The sequence below is a fragment of the Semicossyphus pulcher genome, unplaced genomic scaffold, assembly GCF_022749685.1.
Source record: "Semicossyphus pulcher isolate SPU_LCO1_2020_fin unplaced genomic scaffold, fSemPul1.0.p SCAF_17, whole genome shotgun sequence".
NCBI lineage: Eukaryota > Metazoa > Chordata > Actinopteri > Labriformes > Labridae > Semicossyphus > Semicossyphus pulcher.
The window spans coordinates 14,665,831-14,680,566 of NW_027211681.1; the positions used below are offsets into that span (position 1 = coordinate 14,665,831).

General features: G+C 37.8%; 1 protein-coding gene across 1 annotated transcript; it reads right to left on the reverse strand.

Moving 5' to 3' along the window:
- Positions 1–1,158: 1,158 nt before the first annotated feature.
- Positions 1,159–14,527, reverse strand: gucy1b1 (guanylate cyclase 1 soluble subunit beta 1). The gene is made up of 13 exons (XM_069665813.1): positions 14,424–14,527; positions 14,032–14,105; positions 12,146–12,246; positions 11,883–12,001; positions 11,111–11,308; positions 9,798–10,028; positions 9,135–9,251; positions 8,428–8,561; positions 7,414–7,611; positions 5,703–5,940; positions 4,843–4,983; positions 3,353–3,507; positions 1,159–3,081 (listed from the first exon to the last, which is right to left on the reverse strand). Exons 1-13 carry the CDS (start codon positions 14,424–14,426, stop codon positions 2,934–2,936), a joined length of 1,857 nt encoding a protein of 618 aa, XP_069521914.1. The 5' UTR covers positions 14,427–14,527; the 3' UTR covers positions 1,159–2,933.
- Between the last annotated feature and the right edge of the window lie 209 nt (positions 14,528–14,736).

Here is a 14,736-nt window from a genome sequence, read left to right on the forward strand (position 1 = left end):
ACAGTTAACATTAATGCCTCCATTCCATTTAGATGTCATTATTTGTGTGAACAAAAATGAGCCACAGCCATCTGCGTTTTCCTTGTTTGGCGCAATAGTTATTACCAGAGTTCTTCTTCCTAACTTGTAAGCAAACATTTGTCTAGCTTACCCATTCGGCCGAGCAAAATTGCCTTGCATTTATTTTGAGTTTGGTCCTGGCCACCCAGTGAATATCTAGTTATCTTTCCTTCTAACAGGTTTCCTTGCTAACATCATTAGCTAATCAACATACACTGTTTACTTCTTTAGTTTGCCGTTAGGTTCTACAAGCTAGCTTATCCCCAGTTTGTTTCTTTCGTACGTTTCCTCCTCAGGTAGCCGGCGGGCCGCCATCTTTGTTTTGATTCGGACACTTGAAACAGGATAAATGGGTGAAAACTCTTTTTATTTTTCAGCCGACGTCGACGGACATAGTTTCATTAAATTACCTTTTTGGTTTTCCTAACATCACCAGGTAACTGTTTTGTAGATAAACTGGTGGTTAGCTATGTGACTCGGATTTAGTGCCCGAAAGGCACAAAGTGAGGCTACTAGTATTTAGCAAACATTTTCGTTTAGAAACTGTTTCCCACTGCGGTTAATGCAGGTTACTAAGGCTTGGGGATATAGTAAATGCTTATTCGTTAAGCTTTAACCATGAGTTAAAAGATGCTCCAAAAGTCAAAATGAACAATGAAGAAATACAGGGACCAAACCATATTGAGCCAAAAAATGTGGTAGTTTAGCGCCACAAGTTAGCCTTTTCATATTCCAATCCGCGGGCACTCATATTCTTGTAGGATATGTCTTTACGCATGACCAATAAAGGCTTTCTGTAAGAAAAAATAATGACATGACCTGTTTTAGGTATTGCACTACTTCTTAACAGAAAAGAAGTTTAATCCTGACAATTTTTGCAATCAGGACCACCAACAAGTGGATGAAATGGTGTTCCCCTTGAAGTTCACAAAATTAAGGACACAGAAAAAACAATAAACAGAGATAGAATAATGAACAAAAAAACCCCAGAAACATTGAACAAAAATATAATAAAGATTAATGGCCCAGATATCATCCATATATAGTATATCAAAAAATTGAGATTACACTACAATAAAATAGTTTCCACCCACGCTGTTGGTAATTCCAATGTTTATTTTAGGTAATATGTAAAATGTCAAATTAAAAACAGCAAGTGAGACAGAACTGCACAGCAACATGGAGGAGACATGAAGTTTCAGATGCTTTGTCCACAAGGATTTTAGTCCTCCGACTGGCCACTAGAGAGAGCTCTTTACCCAAAAATCTACTGAACCTATCTGTCAGCGTTTTAAGATATCTACCACAACAGTGCCTTCCATGAGAGTGAAGATAATGCTTTAATTTCCTCAATTTACAAGGGAATATCGAATAACTCTTATCAAGACACTTTTCAAGACTATTTTATTAGTTAGTTTCCAACTGAAACATAGTTAAAATAGAACAATCATGTCTTACAAGCCCAGAACTTCACTTATACAGTACAAGAGGCACCTGTTTGTTTCTTTCACAGGAAGCTGCATGGCTGGAGAGTACATATTGTGAGGTTTCATAATAATAACTCTTGAAAAATAGGGTGAAAAAAGTGTGTTACATTTCCCGAGTTAAATTTATCCAACACATACAGCACATTGTTTAACCCATAGAGGCACAAACAGTAGTTCCATCCAAACTTAAGTGTACTTGTTTTAGCGTAGCGTTTTTTTACTGTATTTTCTATCTGTATATTCTGTTTTCTAAAGCTCATAATTATTACATTTTATAATGAAAAAGAAGAATAAATACCATTTACAATGTTAACAATAAATATATAGACCATTAAGGATATCTCAACACTTTTAGTAGAATTGAAAATCAGTATTATTTTAAAGAAGCACACAAAATGTGAATGTGCTCTAAGTAGAGGTGCAATAAATATATAAAATAAAGTAATTTGTGATACCCTATTTTAATGATTAGATTCTTTATAATTCAGTGATGGATACATGATGGTAAGGGTTTACTAAAGGCTCAACATGTATTATTTGTGACTTTAAAGAAAATAACTAAATGTTAAATCTTTCTTGGAATGTGATTAAATCCTTATATGAATTTAGTCAGCACATTAAATGTTGTGCAAAAGAACAGGTGAGCATGGTGATATAAATCTATAAATACAACATCTATAATATCTAAATTCTTATATCTTTTACAGTCTTGATAGCAGTGAAACATTTTCAGTGTAAAACTTAATAACTCTCACATTCAATGAACAAAAACAGCTCCCTCATCGTTACAGTAATGTAATGGCACTAACATGATATTAAGCTCTAGTATAAATCAAGATTTTTTTTACCCCTTAAAAGTGAAAATGACAATGGTTATTATTTGGAATAGAGTTCAGACTTTAAATACTCTGGCTGGCTTTAGAACATTTATGACAAAATTAGCAGCTAAAAACATTAGAGATAGGTGGATTTCTTTTGCTTATAAAAAACCTTTAGTGATGTTTTATACAATAACTATGAGAATACTCTGTTCAAAAATGTATCAAATTTAAATGTACCATATACTGTATCACTAATCTGTAGGCCTACTATGCGTGAAAATGTTCACATACGTATGTGTCTATGCTAAAAAGAAATACAGTGAGGTAATAACAGATCACGGTAAAGCAGAAACAAGCAGGGAGAACAACGTTACAGATTCAAATTCACTTTTAAACTGCTGTGCTAATAATAGCTTAATAAAAATATCTGGTTGTCTGAAGATAGATCATTTTTATTTAACCTGATTCCTGCCTACAAGTGCACAATTTAAACAAAAGTTTGACTACAATGAAGCTTCGATTAGATTACACTCGATGACACGTTTTTAAGTTGGATCTGAATTTGTTAAGCTTTAACCGTGGCAGACTCTGTGTCTGTGGGCTTCCTGGATAAAAACCACACCTTCATCGGTTCCTTCTTTCCTTTCATGGTGATGGGGCCCCGATACTCCAAATGAAACTGAGGGTCAGCGTTCTCAGCAGACTGCAAACACCTGCAATAAAAGGTCAACGTAGTCTCAAATTACTTGTGCTGCTATACTTAAGGGGACTTCCTCTATGATATCATTTTTGTGTCAGCAAAGAACATCAAATCAACTGACCAAAACAATACATCCCCTGGTTTATATTTATACGACTTCCACATTTTCCTTTTATGTCTAACAGTAGTAGTTTGTTGACCAGTTGCAAGTCTCTGTAAATACTGTTTCAAAACCCCTAACCCTCTCCACAGGGTTAAAAAAACACAGAGGCACTTATACTTACCGGTAAGTATATTCAGAGACGTTTATTTTCCCCTTTTCACCAGTAGTTTCTGTACGACTTGTGAGGTTTACAGTATTTCCAAAAAGGCAATATCTGGGCATCCTCTGGCCAATCACTCCAGTCACCACTTCTCCTGTGTGGATCCCAATAGTGATCTGAAAGGAGAGGAGAGTGATAAATGAGGCTGCTTTACACAATCTACTGTAATTCTACTGTATGTCAGTTATAATTAATCCCAAGTTAATTAATATGCTACACATATTGCTATATCCTGGTGAATATTGGCAAAAGCAGGCTTAAATATTTATTATATCCACAGCACTGATAATTAGTTATCTTGGTTTTGTTTATTATCTAAAGAGGCTGATTTATCTACTTCAATGAGAACAGAAAATGCACCAATTTGAGAGTAATGTTAAGTCAAGGAAAAGGTGAAATATTTGTGCTCTACAGAGAGAGATTGAACTCTCCAGCTGAATGCTTCTCTTTGTCTGTTGGCACCAATTCTCAAAGCTATCGACTAAAGAGGTGCAACATTTGGTGGGTGTATAAACTTTGCCAGAAATCACTCCATGCACAAAATTAGATGTATTTTCTTAGGTTTGCAATAAGCTGGCAATTCCAAAAGTAGCTCTAGGCAATCTACAGACTAATATTTATACTCCATCTTGTAGGCACTTCTGTGCTTGTTGTCTTCAGAGCATGAACACGCTGTGAGTGTCTGGGATAAATGGGAATCTATTTTTAGACACAAGATCGTGAGATGACTTGAGTCTGTTTCTGCAACTAAAACGGGCTCCTCTTCAGCCAGTGCCATGTCCACAGAATAAACAGCCTTTTGTTAAGCAGACATCATTTTCCAAACTTAAGTCCTAACGGTCAGTGATACAATAACAATCTCCAACAGTCAGTTAAACAAACGTCTGCTGTTTTTTATCCAACTTTTCACAACCTATTACCTCAGCTTGGAAATATGTCCAGATGTATAGATACGATTATCGTAAAATCAATCAGCAGAAAAACTTTGAGAGGTAAAATGTTGATCATATTAGATGTAATGCTAGTTAGCAGCATGTCAGCTGCAGAAGAGGTATTTTGATAAACAGATTTCGGAAGCAATATTACAAAACTAAAAGTGCTATAATTATGTGTGCGACATTAGCATATGCATTGCTACAAAGTCCAATAAGTGAAGTAAAAGTCTGAACAGTTTATGAAAATTACAATAAAGACATACAGCCATTTGGAACACTAAACTACTGCCAATTAAGTTTAATATTCACACACACACACACACACGCACCATCTGCTAATATAAAAATATCGTGGGATTTTTTTGTATCCTCACATATAGTAGGTGTTTTTATACAAATTTAAAGCATATGATATGAACATAGAACTGATTTGGCTCTTTCTAGTTTTTAGTTGTACAATGTATACAGATAGATAAGTATTTTGACTTTTATCATGCAAAATATCAATATGTTTACCTGAACTGGTTCATCGTCCACTTTGACTTGTCCAGCGATCTCCAGCATATCAAGAGCGAGGTGGCAAATTGACTTGGCATGGTGTGTGCACGGCTCCGGTAGCCCGCTCACTGTCATGTACTTGTCACCTACTGTTTCCACCTGTATATAGAGAAATAGTGAATTATATCATAACTTCTTTTACTTTACATTTGGTTCATGCTAAATCATCTGTTCCCACTGTGCTAAATAGAGTTTTTTTAATAAATGTACTGTGCAGCTAGAAATAAACTGAAACACCCTGAAATAAACACTTAAACACTTACATCAGCTTTAAGAAATTCAGGGCCCCTTTGAGTCCTGCTAAAACCCTAAGACCACCTAGCCATTCAGCTTGTAGTGTAAATATTACTTCTTTTGGTGACCCAGTGCCTGAAGCCGATCCCCTGGAAGTGCCGAGGTCTGTTTGACTTCTTAAAGTGCATTCTTGTCTGAAAGCCTGGAGTGTAAATCTGCTGCGCGAGGCCTATAAAGCGCTGCAGTCCCTCTGTAAAACTACACCGTGTTTAGAAGTTAGTACTACTCTTCTTATGGTGAAAAACTCAAGTCATTTGATATAAATACTCTGTCTGACTTGAATGTGCATGATTGCATAACATTATTCAAGAGAGTCGATGTACTTCACTGGTGCTTTTAAGCTGAAGAACCATTAAGGACATAGAAGTTTAAAGCTATCAAATTCTTAATTTTAGATCATAGACTTGAGGGTTTTTGTGTGCACTTTGATCATGCTGCACTGATTATTCTCTTTTTATTCCTTAACTGTGAGAAACATGCACAAATGCACGATATATTGTCATGGTGAAATTCTCGCCTCTAACCTTGTATACATAAGGGTTGTTCCGAGAGTCCGTCAAGATGTCAAAACGTGTGTAAACATCATTGAGCAGGTTGACTATCTTGATGGCTCCCTCGGCCGAGGCGTGCTTGCTGCAGAAGGCATTGAATCCTACGATGCCACTAAAGAGGATGGTCAGGTTGTCGTAGCGTTTTGCTGGGACAGGCCGTTTGTGTCGCAGCTCGTTGGCAACAGACGGCGGCAGAACAGAATAGAGCAATCTAGAAGGAAGGAGAGAAATGTACATTTTAAGCAAAAGCAGTTACGGTGTGGTCGAGCGGCAGAGTAATGGGCTCCGGCTGCCAGACACAAGTCCACCCTTTGGATCAGCATTTTATTTGCTCACCCACCACCTTTTGGAAATTTTGCTTTGCAGGCTAGACTAGGCTGGGAGGGTGGTGTTTCTATGGTAACCGGTTAGATCATGGCTGCCTGTTAAAAGCATAATACCTTCCATGATGCACCATTATTTGAGGACACATGATACATGCAAAACAGATAATGGTCACCATGCAAAAATCTATGTACAGTATAATTACCCAGTACATGAGGCTATGCATATTTATCTATAAAAACAACCACCAGATCCTGGGATGGGCTTCTCTCCTAGTAAAGTACATGCCTGAACTTCAGGAAAAAGTAAGCATAAATGTGTGTTTTCACTTTTATAAAATATAGTGTACAGCTCTCAAAAAGCAAAGACAGAGCAGTAGTAGTTCTGCTTAATATTTAGGAGGAGCAATGAATTGTAATCAACGTTTGGAGCCTGAGGCATTTTAAGGCCGGGGAATGGCAAGAATAATAATGTAGGGATCCACCGACAGGGTGAGAGTCTGTTCCTTTGAGAATACAGAGCTACTGCTGCAGTCTTACAGACCACACTCCACCTCTGTGCTCCTCTCCAGCTGTGCCAAATTACTATGACAGGCCCTCCTCTAAAAGCCACAGTCCAAACCAAGTGGGTGTCTTCACCATAACAGAGACTGAGGGGTAGCTTCGCCCAATTAAACTTAGGAGAAATTAGGGGGCTTATGTAGCCTCAATATAACTGTATATTGTATAACTGAATCTGACACCTTTAAGCGTCCTTTTGCATTTTTAGCATTGTTTGTCTGCTTGGAAAAACTATTTGTTAATATCACTAAAAGACAGACTAATTAACAGAAAAAAGCAGTATTATGATACCTTGTTCAAGTGACTTTACTCACAACCTAAAGATAATGACAGGGCCAGAATGTATCCTGTAATGACACATTATTATGACTGTAATACACAATTCTATCAATAATTACTAAAGGGAAACATTTGTAAAGAAAATTTGTATTTAGGGTTGCAGCAGTTTCCGCACACCATATTATGAAAGGATTCTCATACATTTACTTTTTTTCCCTTACAGCATGATACTGGAATATTTATTACACTATTTCTAAGACTGTGAAATTTAGGGATAACAACATGATTCACAAATTAGGAAAAAGTTACACCACGGGGTTGGTAACTGGCTCACTATTGACTTGCACATTAGTACACAGTACACATTAGCTATTGCATTAATGCCATAGCTAAAGTAGAAGATTGCTAATGTGTGTAATAATCCCTATACTGAGATGGTCACAAGAAAAGTTTTGAGTATGAGAACCTATTAACAAAAACATGAGACTGCACCTAACACCAGATTTTAAATTTAGTCAAACCTGTCTGTCTTTTTCTTCTCATCCTCCAGGGCCCGGAGTGTGTGCTGCAGACGATCTGTCAAGATCTCCAGCTCTTGGGTCAGCTTGTACTCCTCACGAAACTGCTCGCCCAGCAGCACCAGGTCACGCGTGGCGTCGTGTAGCGGGATGTCGCTCAGGTATAGCCCCCTCCGTGTCAGATCATCCAGGTTCATAACACTAGAAAAACAGAGAACAGAGAGGAGTCAACATTGAGATACTCTTACAGTGAAGTTCACAGCGGAAGAAAATGTTTGATTTGTATCTGTGGGTAGAAGTAAAACTGCAGACTTTTTTTTGCTCATATCAAGAGTCAGCATAATTTAAACTGAAGATTATGTATGCACCACCAGCACTGAGATAACCATGGTTCTTTCAGCGCTGAGCCTTCTGTCACCAGGTACGTGTTCCTCTTGTGCGGTGAGGTCAGACACGGTGTTGTACGAGTGTTTTCTGGTCAGGTGAAAGGCTTTTCTGTCTCAGCTCCTGTTATTTCCTGTCAGCCAGCAACCTTTTGAGAAAAGAGTCTTCGATCCGTGAGGACAAGATCTCTTTCCTGCATCCGATATTTCAATAGAAATGTCTGATTGGTTATACAAGGGCCACAGAGGCTAATGGAGGTCACAACAGAAGAACCCATGTAATTACAAGCTCACAGGTTTCAGTGTTTCGCTGTGTTTTTTCTTGATCTTACCGAAAGCATCTAAGCAGAATACATTTGAGATAAGTAGTTAATGAGATGGTTCATGCAAATATATAGTCTTATGATTATTTATGAAGTTGTATGATTTGTATATATAGTGAGTTTTTATTTCTGTATGCATAGAACAGCACTGATGATGTCATTCATCTGAAATAAATCGGCACCTTACAATTTGGAATTCCTGGATCTTTGCCAGAAGATGGTGTACTCCCCAAAGACAATCAGTGTTCAGGTTTGTGTGTGTGTGTATCCAGTCTGTGCTGCTGTCAGGGCAGACTGCACCATGGGTTTACCTGGGTGAGCAAAGAAAAAGGATGTTCTCCGCCTCTGGCAAGTAAATCATCTGTCCTTTCAATCTGAGACAGCTGATCTCCACCCCCGTCAGCTCGTCCTCATTCTCCACGGTCTCTACATTCAGCAGGCCCTCCTGTCAGGATTACATCACACTTATGAATATTTCATTACATGTTCTCCTCTAAAGCTGCCACAAAACTGGGCACCAGTTCAGCTCACTCTTTATTTAAAAATCTGTATGTTACACGCATCATCGACCACCGTTGAGAATGTGTTCAGATTGTGTAGGTGAGAAACTTTCTTTTCTTTGTATCACGGCTTAAGCAGCATTATTAAGTTTGTTTGTTTTTCTGCCCATTTAAACCCTTTGCTACATTAAAACTCAGCAACATAAAATGCTACATATCTGTATCTGTAATTGATTCATTGTTTACATCCTCATGTATCTTGGCATGTAAACAATTTCATCCTAGGTGTTGATGAAAGAGTTAAAATGTTATGCATCAGCTCAAAATATTAGTTGGCTCATAAAGATTATTATAGAAGATACCACACTTTGTCAAGTACAATCAAACCATGTATTGATCATTGAGACTTTGATGTCATTTTGTGCTATTTTTACCTTCTGGAATGCTAATAAAATACATTTATTGATGGCATAAGACAATAACGCTGTGACAAAAACTGACTTCTGTGTCATATTTACCTTGCTTCGCAGAACAAAGACGGTGTTGATGTGGGAGAGGATGCCATGAAAACTGAAGTCAATGTGAGGACGGACCAAGGAAAAAACTGAAGGGAGGATACAGGTACCGGGCTGGAGCTGGGGAACAACATGAAATAGATATATATTAGTTACATGGCATTAGAGAGTAGTGCATGTTATCTATGAAATTAACCACAGCTGCATTTTGACGTTCTGAGACAATAGGAAAGTAAGGCTGCAAGTTATGATTAGTTTCATTATTAATTATCTGATTATTTTAACAGTTAAAAGATTAACCATTTACTCTAGAGAAATTTTGAATTATTGTGATTTGTGAAATGCTCATCAAAAGTATTTTCAAACTTTCTTTTGTCCAAAAAAAAGTCAAAAAACCCCCAAACTCTTTATAAGCTATCATACATGACAAGGAAGAGATGCAAATCCTTATTTGTCAGACCATGAAACCAGCAATAATGACAGTTTTGCTTGAAAACGTCTTCAACTATTACTCGGTTAGCAAAACAGTTGGCAATACATTTTCTTCTAATCGACTTACCATTTCTACTCTAAATACTAAAGTCCCACTTTAACATAATAAGGTGCTGACCTGATGAAACTGTCCATGCTGCTTGTAAAACAGACTTTTGCGTACATGATACACACCTGTGGCAGGACTCGATAAATAGCGTTCCCACACTGTGTGAGCATCAGGTCTTTGTCAAACATCAGGTGGAACGGGAAGGCCTTGCAGAATGTGTACGGGCTGATCCGGGTCTCCTGTGTGCCGTTCTCCTCGTAGCCGTCCAGGTCCTCGTAGAACGCCTCCTCCTCCGAGTCCTTCTCCTCAATCAGGAACTTGATGTGGTCGCACTCCTCGCTTTTCGGTTGGATCATCTGCATCAGACAAATTTAATAATAATCAAATATTGATGATATTTTTGCAAAATGGACATTATTAAGAAACAATTAAGTTAAACTTGCCTAAACTTTGAGATGTTGTGGCATCAATACAATCTGTTTTTAATGGAATATTTCACCAAAGCAATATTAGTGTCATTAACATAATCCTATTAATAATATAGACCTCATGCTAATTATTATGGAATTAAGACAGTATAAAAAGACATTATTCAGTGGGTTTATGGGCATAAGGCATGCTGACGTCAAGCTGCCGTCTCTGCACCCTGTTGCCACAGCAACAGAGGCTAATATTTCGAGAAATTGGGTGTCACATTTGGAGTGTCCTCCATTTTCTGTTCTTTCATTACACACAATTGCTGAAAAATATAATCCTGTATGAACAATACGATTAGATTTGAGAGAAAAGGATGTTTGCTTTTGGAACGAAGAGGAAACTCCAGCCAAAGTGCAGGGAGGATGTCTTAGAGGAACAACATGTTACAGTTATTGGTGCAGATTTCAGGCTGGGGATTGTGGGCTGCACATTAACATACAAATTAAAACACAGATTTAATTAGCACGGTTGGGTAAATGAGCCAGGGTCAAGCATATGGATCTCTCATCAGAGATAATTATCTGATAGGCATACAGTCAAAGGCCAACTTAAATCCATCCACAGCCAGACAAACTTTAAAAAAAAAACAGGCAAGAAGAAACCTCCCTGAAAGACTCCCAAGCTAGACACTCTATAACTTGGATCTAAAAATATCCTGTGACTCACAGACATTAGCCAAAAAGTCAGTGCTGAACTGCAGTCGTCTCAGCGCAGCACTGCTCCTGTTTGTGTATTTTCAGACTTTCTGGTCTTCACATTATAACCTTTGACCTTTAGTAATATTCTGAGACACACACATCCTGACAGGAAACAGAACAAGGACTAAAAGGCTTAATTGCATGTTGAACAGAATGAATTAGAGACTAAAAGTCATCTTCGTTCAGCTTAAGTAGCAGTGAGTGAGCCATTAGAGCTGAGGCTTCAGTGTGCACAAACAAGGAACAAAAACAGCAGAGCAGACCTTCATCTCTATCTCTGTTCCATGGATCTGTTGAGCGACAGTTTTAATGATGCCGATCACAATGTCTTGCAGGCCCTCTCTCTCTGAGTAGTAGTGAAGAATCAGGTTGTTGCCCTTCTCTGCATCGGTGCAGCGGAACGAGGGAGCTCTCATCCCGGGGTAAATGGTACCCAGGTGGTCGTGTAGAGCATCCAGGTTCTGAAAATTGATATCAAGATGAAATATGCAACATTTAATCACAGCTAAGTTAATTAAAAGCTGACTGAAGCATAATGGTGCAGACGTGCAGTACATTATTTATGAACCATTGAAGACATAAAGCTCTTTTCGCACTACTCATCACTAATGATAAGGGACTTGTGACAGACAGATTGAAAAATGAACTCTCAAAATTAAAGCAGTGGAGGCTGAGATACCCTGACTTTTAAGGTGCCTTCAAATGGGGTTGTGTGAAGTGTTTCACAGTTCATTTTTGGTGGATGATAAGTTACTGTATTGTTATTTTTTTAGATAGAGTCGGCCTCCAAATGACCTAATTTTTTCCTGTTATTATGCATTTCCTGAATGATGTTACCTGCACACCGGCAAGTATTTTTGTGTTGTTATCTCCCCTGCTCACATCTATCAAACTCTACACTCTGAGCTAATGACGCAGGATTTCTAAAACATGTTCAAAGTCTCAGGCCCAAACTGACATGACCTCTTTATAGGAGTAGGATTTAAGTCAATGTTACCGTCTGACTCCCCCACAGAGAAAAAGCAGAAAACGTACCTGCAGAAATTCCCGCACATTTGATCCTAACACTCGCAAGATGGTGTCGTATCCTGACTCCTGGCAAAATTCAAAAAACATCTTTCCAAACATCTGCAAGATGTCTCCTGCATCGATCTCTGAAATACAGAAAGCATCTTGTCAGTATCTCAGCTTGTGATACAAAATCCTTTGTTATAAAACTGCATTTGCATCATGCACCAAATAGAGTATTGTGTTCTTTTTATTCCAATAATTGCAAAAAGAAACATGCCTTCACTTACTGAGAACTTTACTTGCAGCAGCAACAAGATCGTATGTTTTGCCGTCTTCATAAATGATTCTTACAAGGAACTGACCCTCAATGTCAAGCTGAGCCTCCCTCCTGAAAACGAGAAGTCATTCATGAGCTACAGCAAATTAAAAGTAAACAGTCAATGTAATGACTTGTTCAGGCAGCCAATGGCTTTGCTTTTCTGTAAATGCTTTTATATTGTTGCTTCAATCACAGAGGGACTCCTGTTTACATGGAGGATTTTACAGCCGTCTTAATTTACATTAGAGGGACATAAAAAACGTTCCATATTTCTCTGAAGTTGTCGTCTAGTTTTAGAAATACACTGTTGAACAATTCCAGATAATCCGCTTCTTGCAGATCTAGTCCGAGCTTAGAATCTGACTTTGTTATTTAGACATTTGCCGATCCAAGTTTTTAACAAAATTGGCCGAAAACTTAATGAGGTTCTGATTACGACTGTTTAGCTGAGAAAACAGAAATGATTTACAGACCTGACCAGCAGGCCGTTTTATCACAATGTGTTACAGCTGAAAAAACATACCAAGCCTTTAAATATTTAGTAAGAAAATACAAATTTTTGAACAATTCCAATCATCAAAGTCAGAAAACAGACCAAACATGATAAATTGTGTAATAGATAACAATGAGTTACATTAGCAGAGATAACAAAAGATGCTGCAGAGAGCTCCAGTATTTCTTTTGGTGCCTTTATAATAACCTCTTTGGGAGCACTTACACATGGCAGCGGCTGCTGTGTTGATTTGTGTGTGTGTGTAATTCTTCTTGTTTGGGCAGGGTCAAGTCTAGGGCAGTTACTACACATGAAAAATAAACTGAGGTTGAGCCAAACAACGTGCTGAAAAACCGATGTGTTACCATTAAAGAGGAAGGCTGGAATTAGGACGGGGTTAACTACTCTCTGTGTTTGATTCAAAGCTACAGTGGTTTGCAGAATGCAATTACCGGTATGTTGCTGTATGACAGTGGTGGCATGTAATTAAATTAGTGAATCTTACTCAAGTACTGTAAATATAGGTTCAAGTTTTGAGGCTTGAGATTTTTTCTTGAAATTTGGGGCTTTTAAGAACCTGCAGGGTTTACATTGTACAGTGCTGGAGATTGTACATACTTTATACAAACACATTAAAAATATAACTAATGAATACATAACAAAATGAATCGTATTAACACAAAACAGTTGAGTGAATAGATATATTTTTAAGCAATTACTTAAAATAAATTCAATACGTATCAAATTTTTGTGTTTTAAGTTTTCTGGGGGATGAGGTTTTTGGAATCCTGAACAGTAACAGCTCTGTGAGTGGTATCATACTATACATGTACTTTCTGCATATTCCAGAGGAAACAATTTAACTTTTTACTCCATTTAACTGCTAGACCTAGAGGTTATTTATATTATAATACTTTATTTCTCTTCAAAAACAAATCATACAACCATTTTAGGATATGATACATTGTCTAGGTTAAAACTGCCCAAAATATAGCCATAGATATTAGTTTAGATATTAGTTTCCTGCATAATAAATGTGTTTACTTGGGATACATTTCAGTACACCAATACAGCATTATTGTTATCATCAAGTAAATGCTTACAATTATTAGAGCTCCTAATAAAAAGTTAAGTTGTAGTGTGACAGAACTGAAAATATGATGATATTATAACAACTTTAATCTGAGTGGTAGTATGAGTCTGAAGAGGATGAAGGTTAATCATTACAGTAAAAGCACATGCGTAACAATGTGTGAGCTGACAGAGCTGTATACAGTAGCTCTGTGTTGTATCTGTTTGGCCACACTGTAACCTGCGGTACCAACAGGGCCAAATAGTAAACACATGATCCAGAAACTCACTTGATATCTTCCCACACTTCCGGGCCGTAGTTCCTTAAAACGAGGAGCTCCAAGGCGTGATTCACAAAACCATACTGTACATTTATGGAAAAACACACGAGCAATTGAATGTTATTTCACGAAGAATGACATAAATTGCGGCTTAATATCTATATGCATGTTTATATCTGATATAAAGCATACGCAGAACATATCTTGAACCAAATATACATGTAGGCTACATTCTGTTCACTCGTTCGTATAAACAGTTCACTATAAGCAGGAAATTATTCAATAACGGCTACATTACGGTCTCCTAACAGGAAGCGTCAAACGCAAAAACAGCACGTCACACGACAAAGCAGTCTATTTTACCAGCAATAAAACAGGATACAAAGTCATCAAATACCCACCATGTTAGCAGCCGCTCTTCTATTTTCCTATTTTTAAGCAAAAACCGTTGAATCCTATTCAACCTTCATCGTTTGGTACAGATGCTGAGTGACACTGCGGCCATGCCCCCTTTTTTTCCTCACTTATTAACTGACAGCAAATCTGGCCAATAGCAGATAAGATAGCGTCTTACGTAAGCCATTCTTGACCAATGAGAACGCAGCTGCGTTGTTGACCAACTGATGCTGGTGAGGCTGAAATCACCGCAGGCAGCTACAAGGTTTTGCTACTTAGAGAAACGTTTTACGCTATGAACTTTGCAAACTAATATTA

What these genes read in the sequence shown, in the direction of transcription:
- gucy1b1 (XM_069665813.1), bottom strand. An exon ending in GAAGTGTGGGAAGATATCAA is followed by an intron (nt 12,247 to 14,031) that starts GTGAGTTTCTGG and finishes TCTCGTTTTCAG; the next exon opens with GAGGGAGGCTCAGCTTGACA. An exon ending in ATGTGCGGGAATTTCTGCAG is followed by an intron (nt 11,309 to 11,882) that starts GTACGTTTTCTG and finishes ATCAATTTTCAG; the next exon opens with AACCTGGATGCTCTACACGA.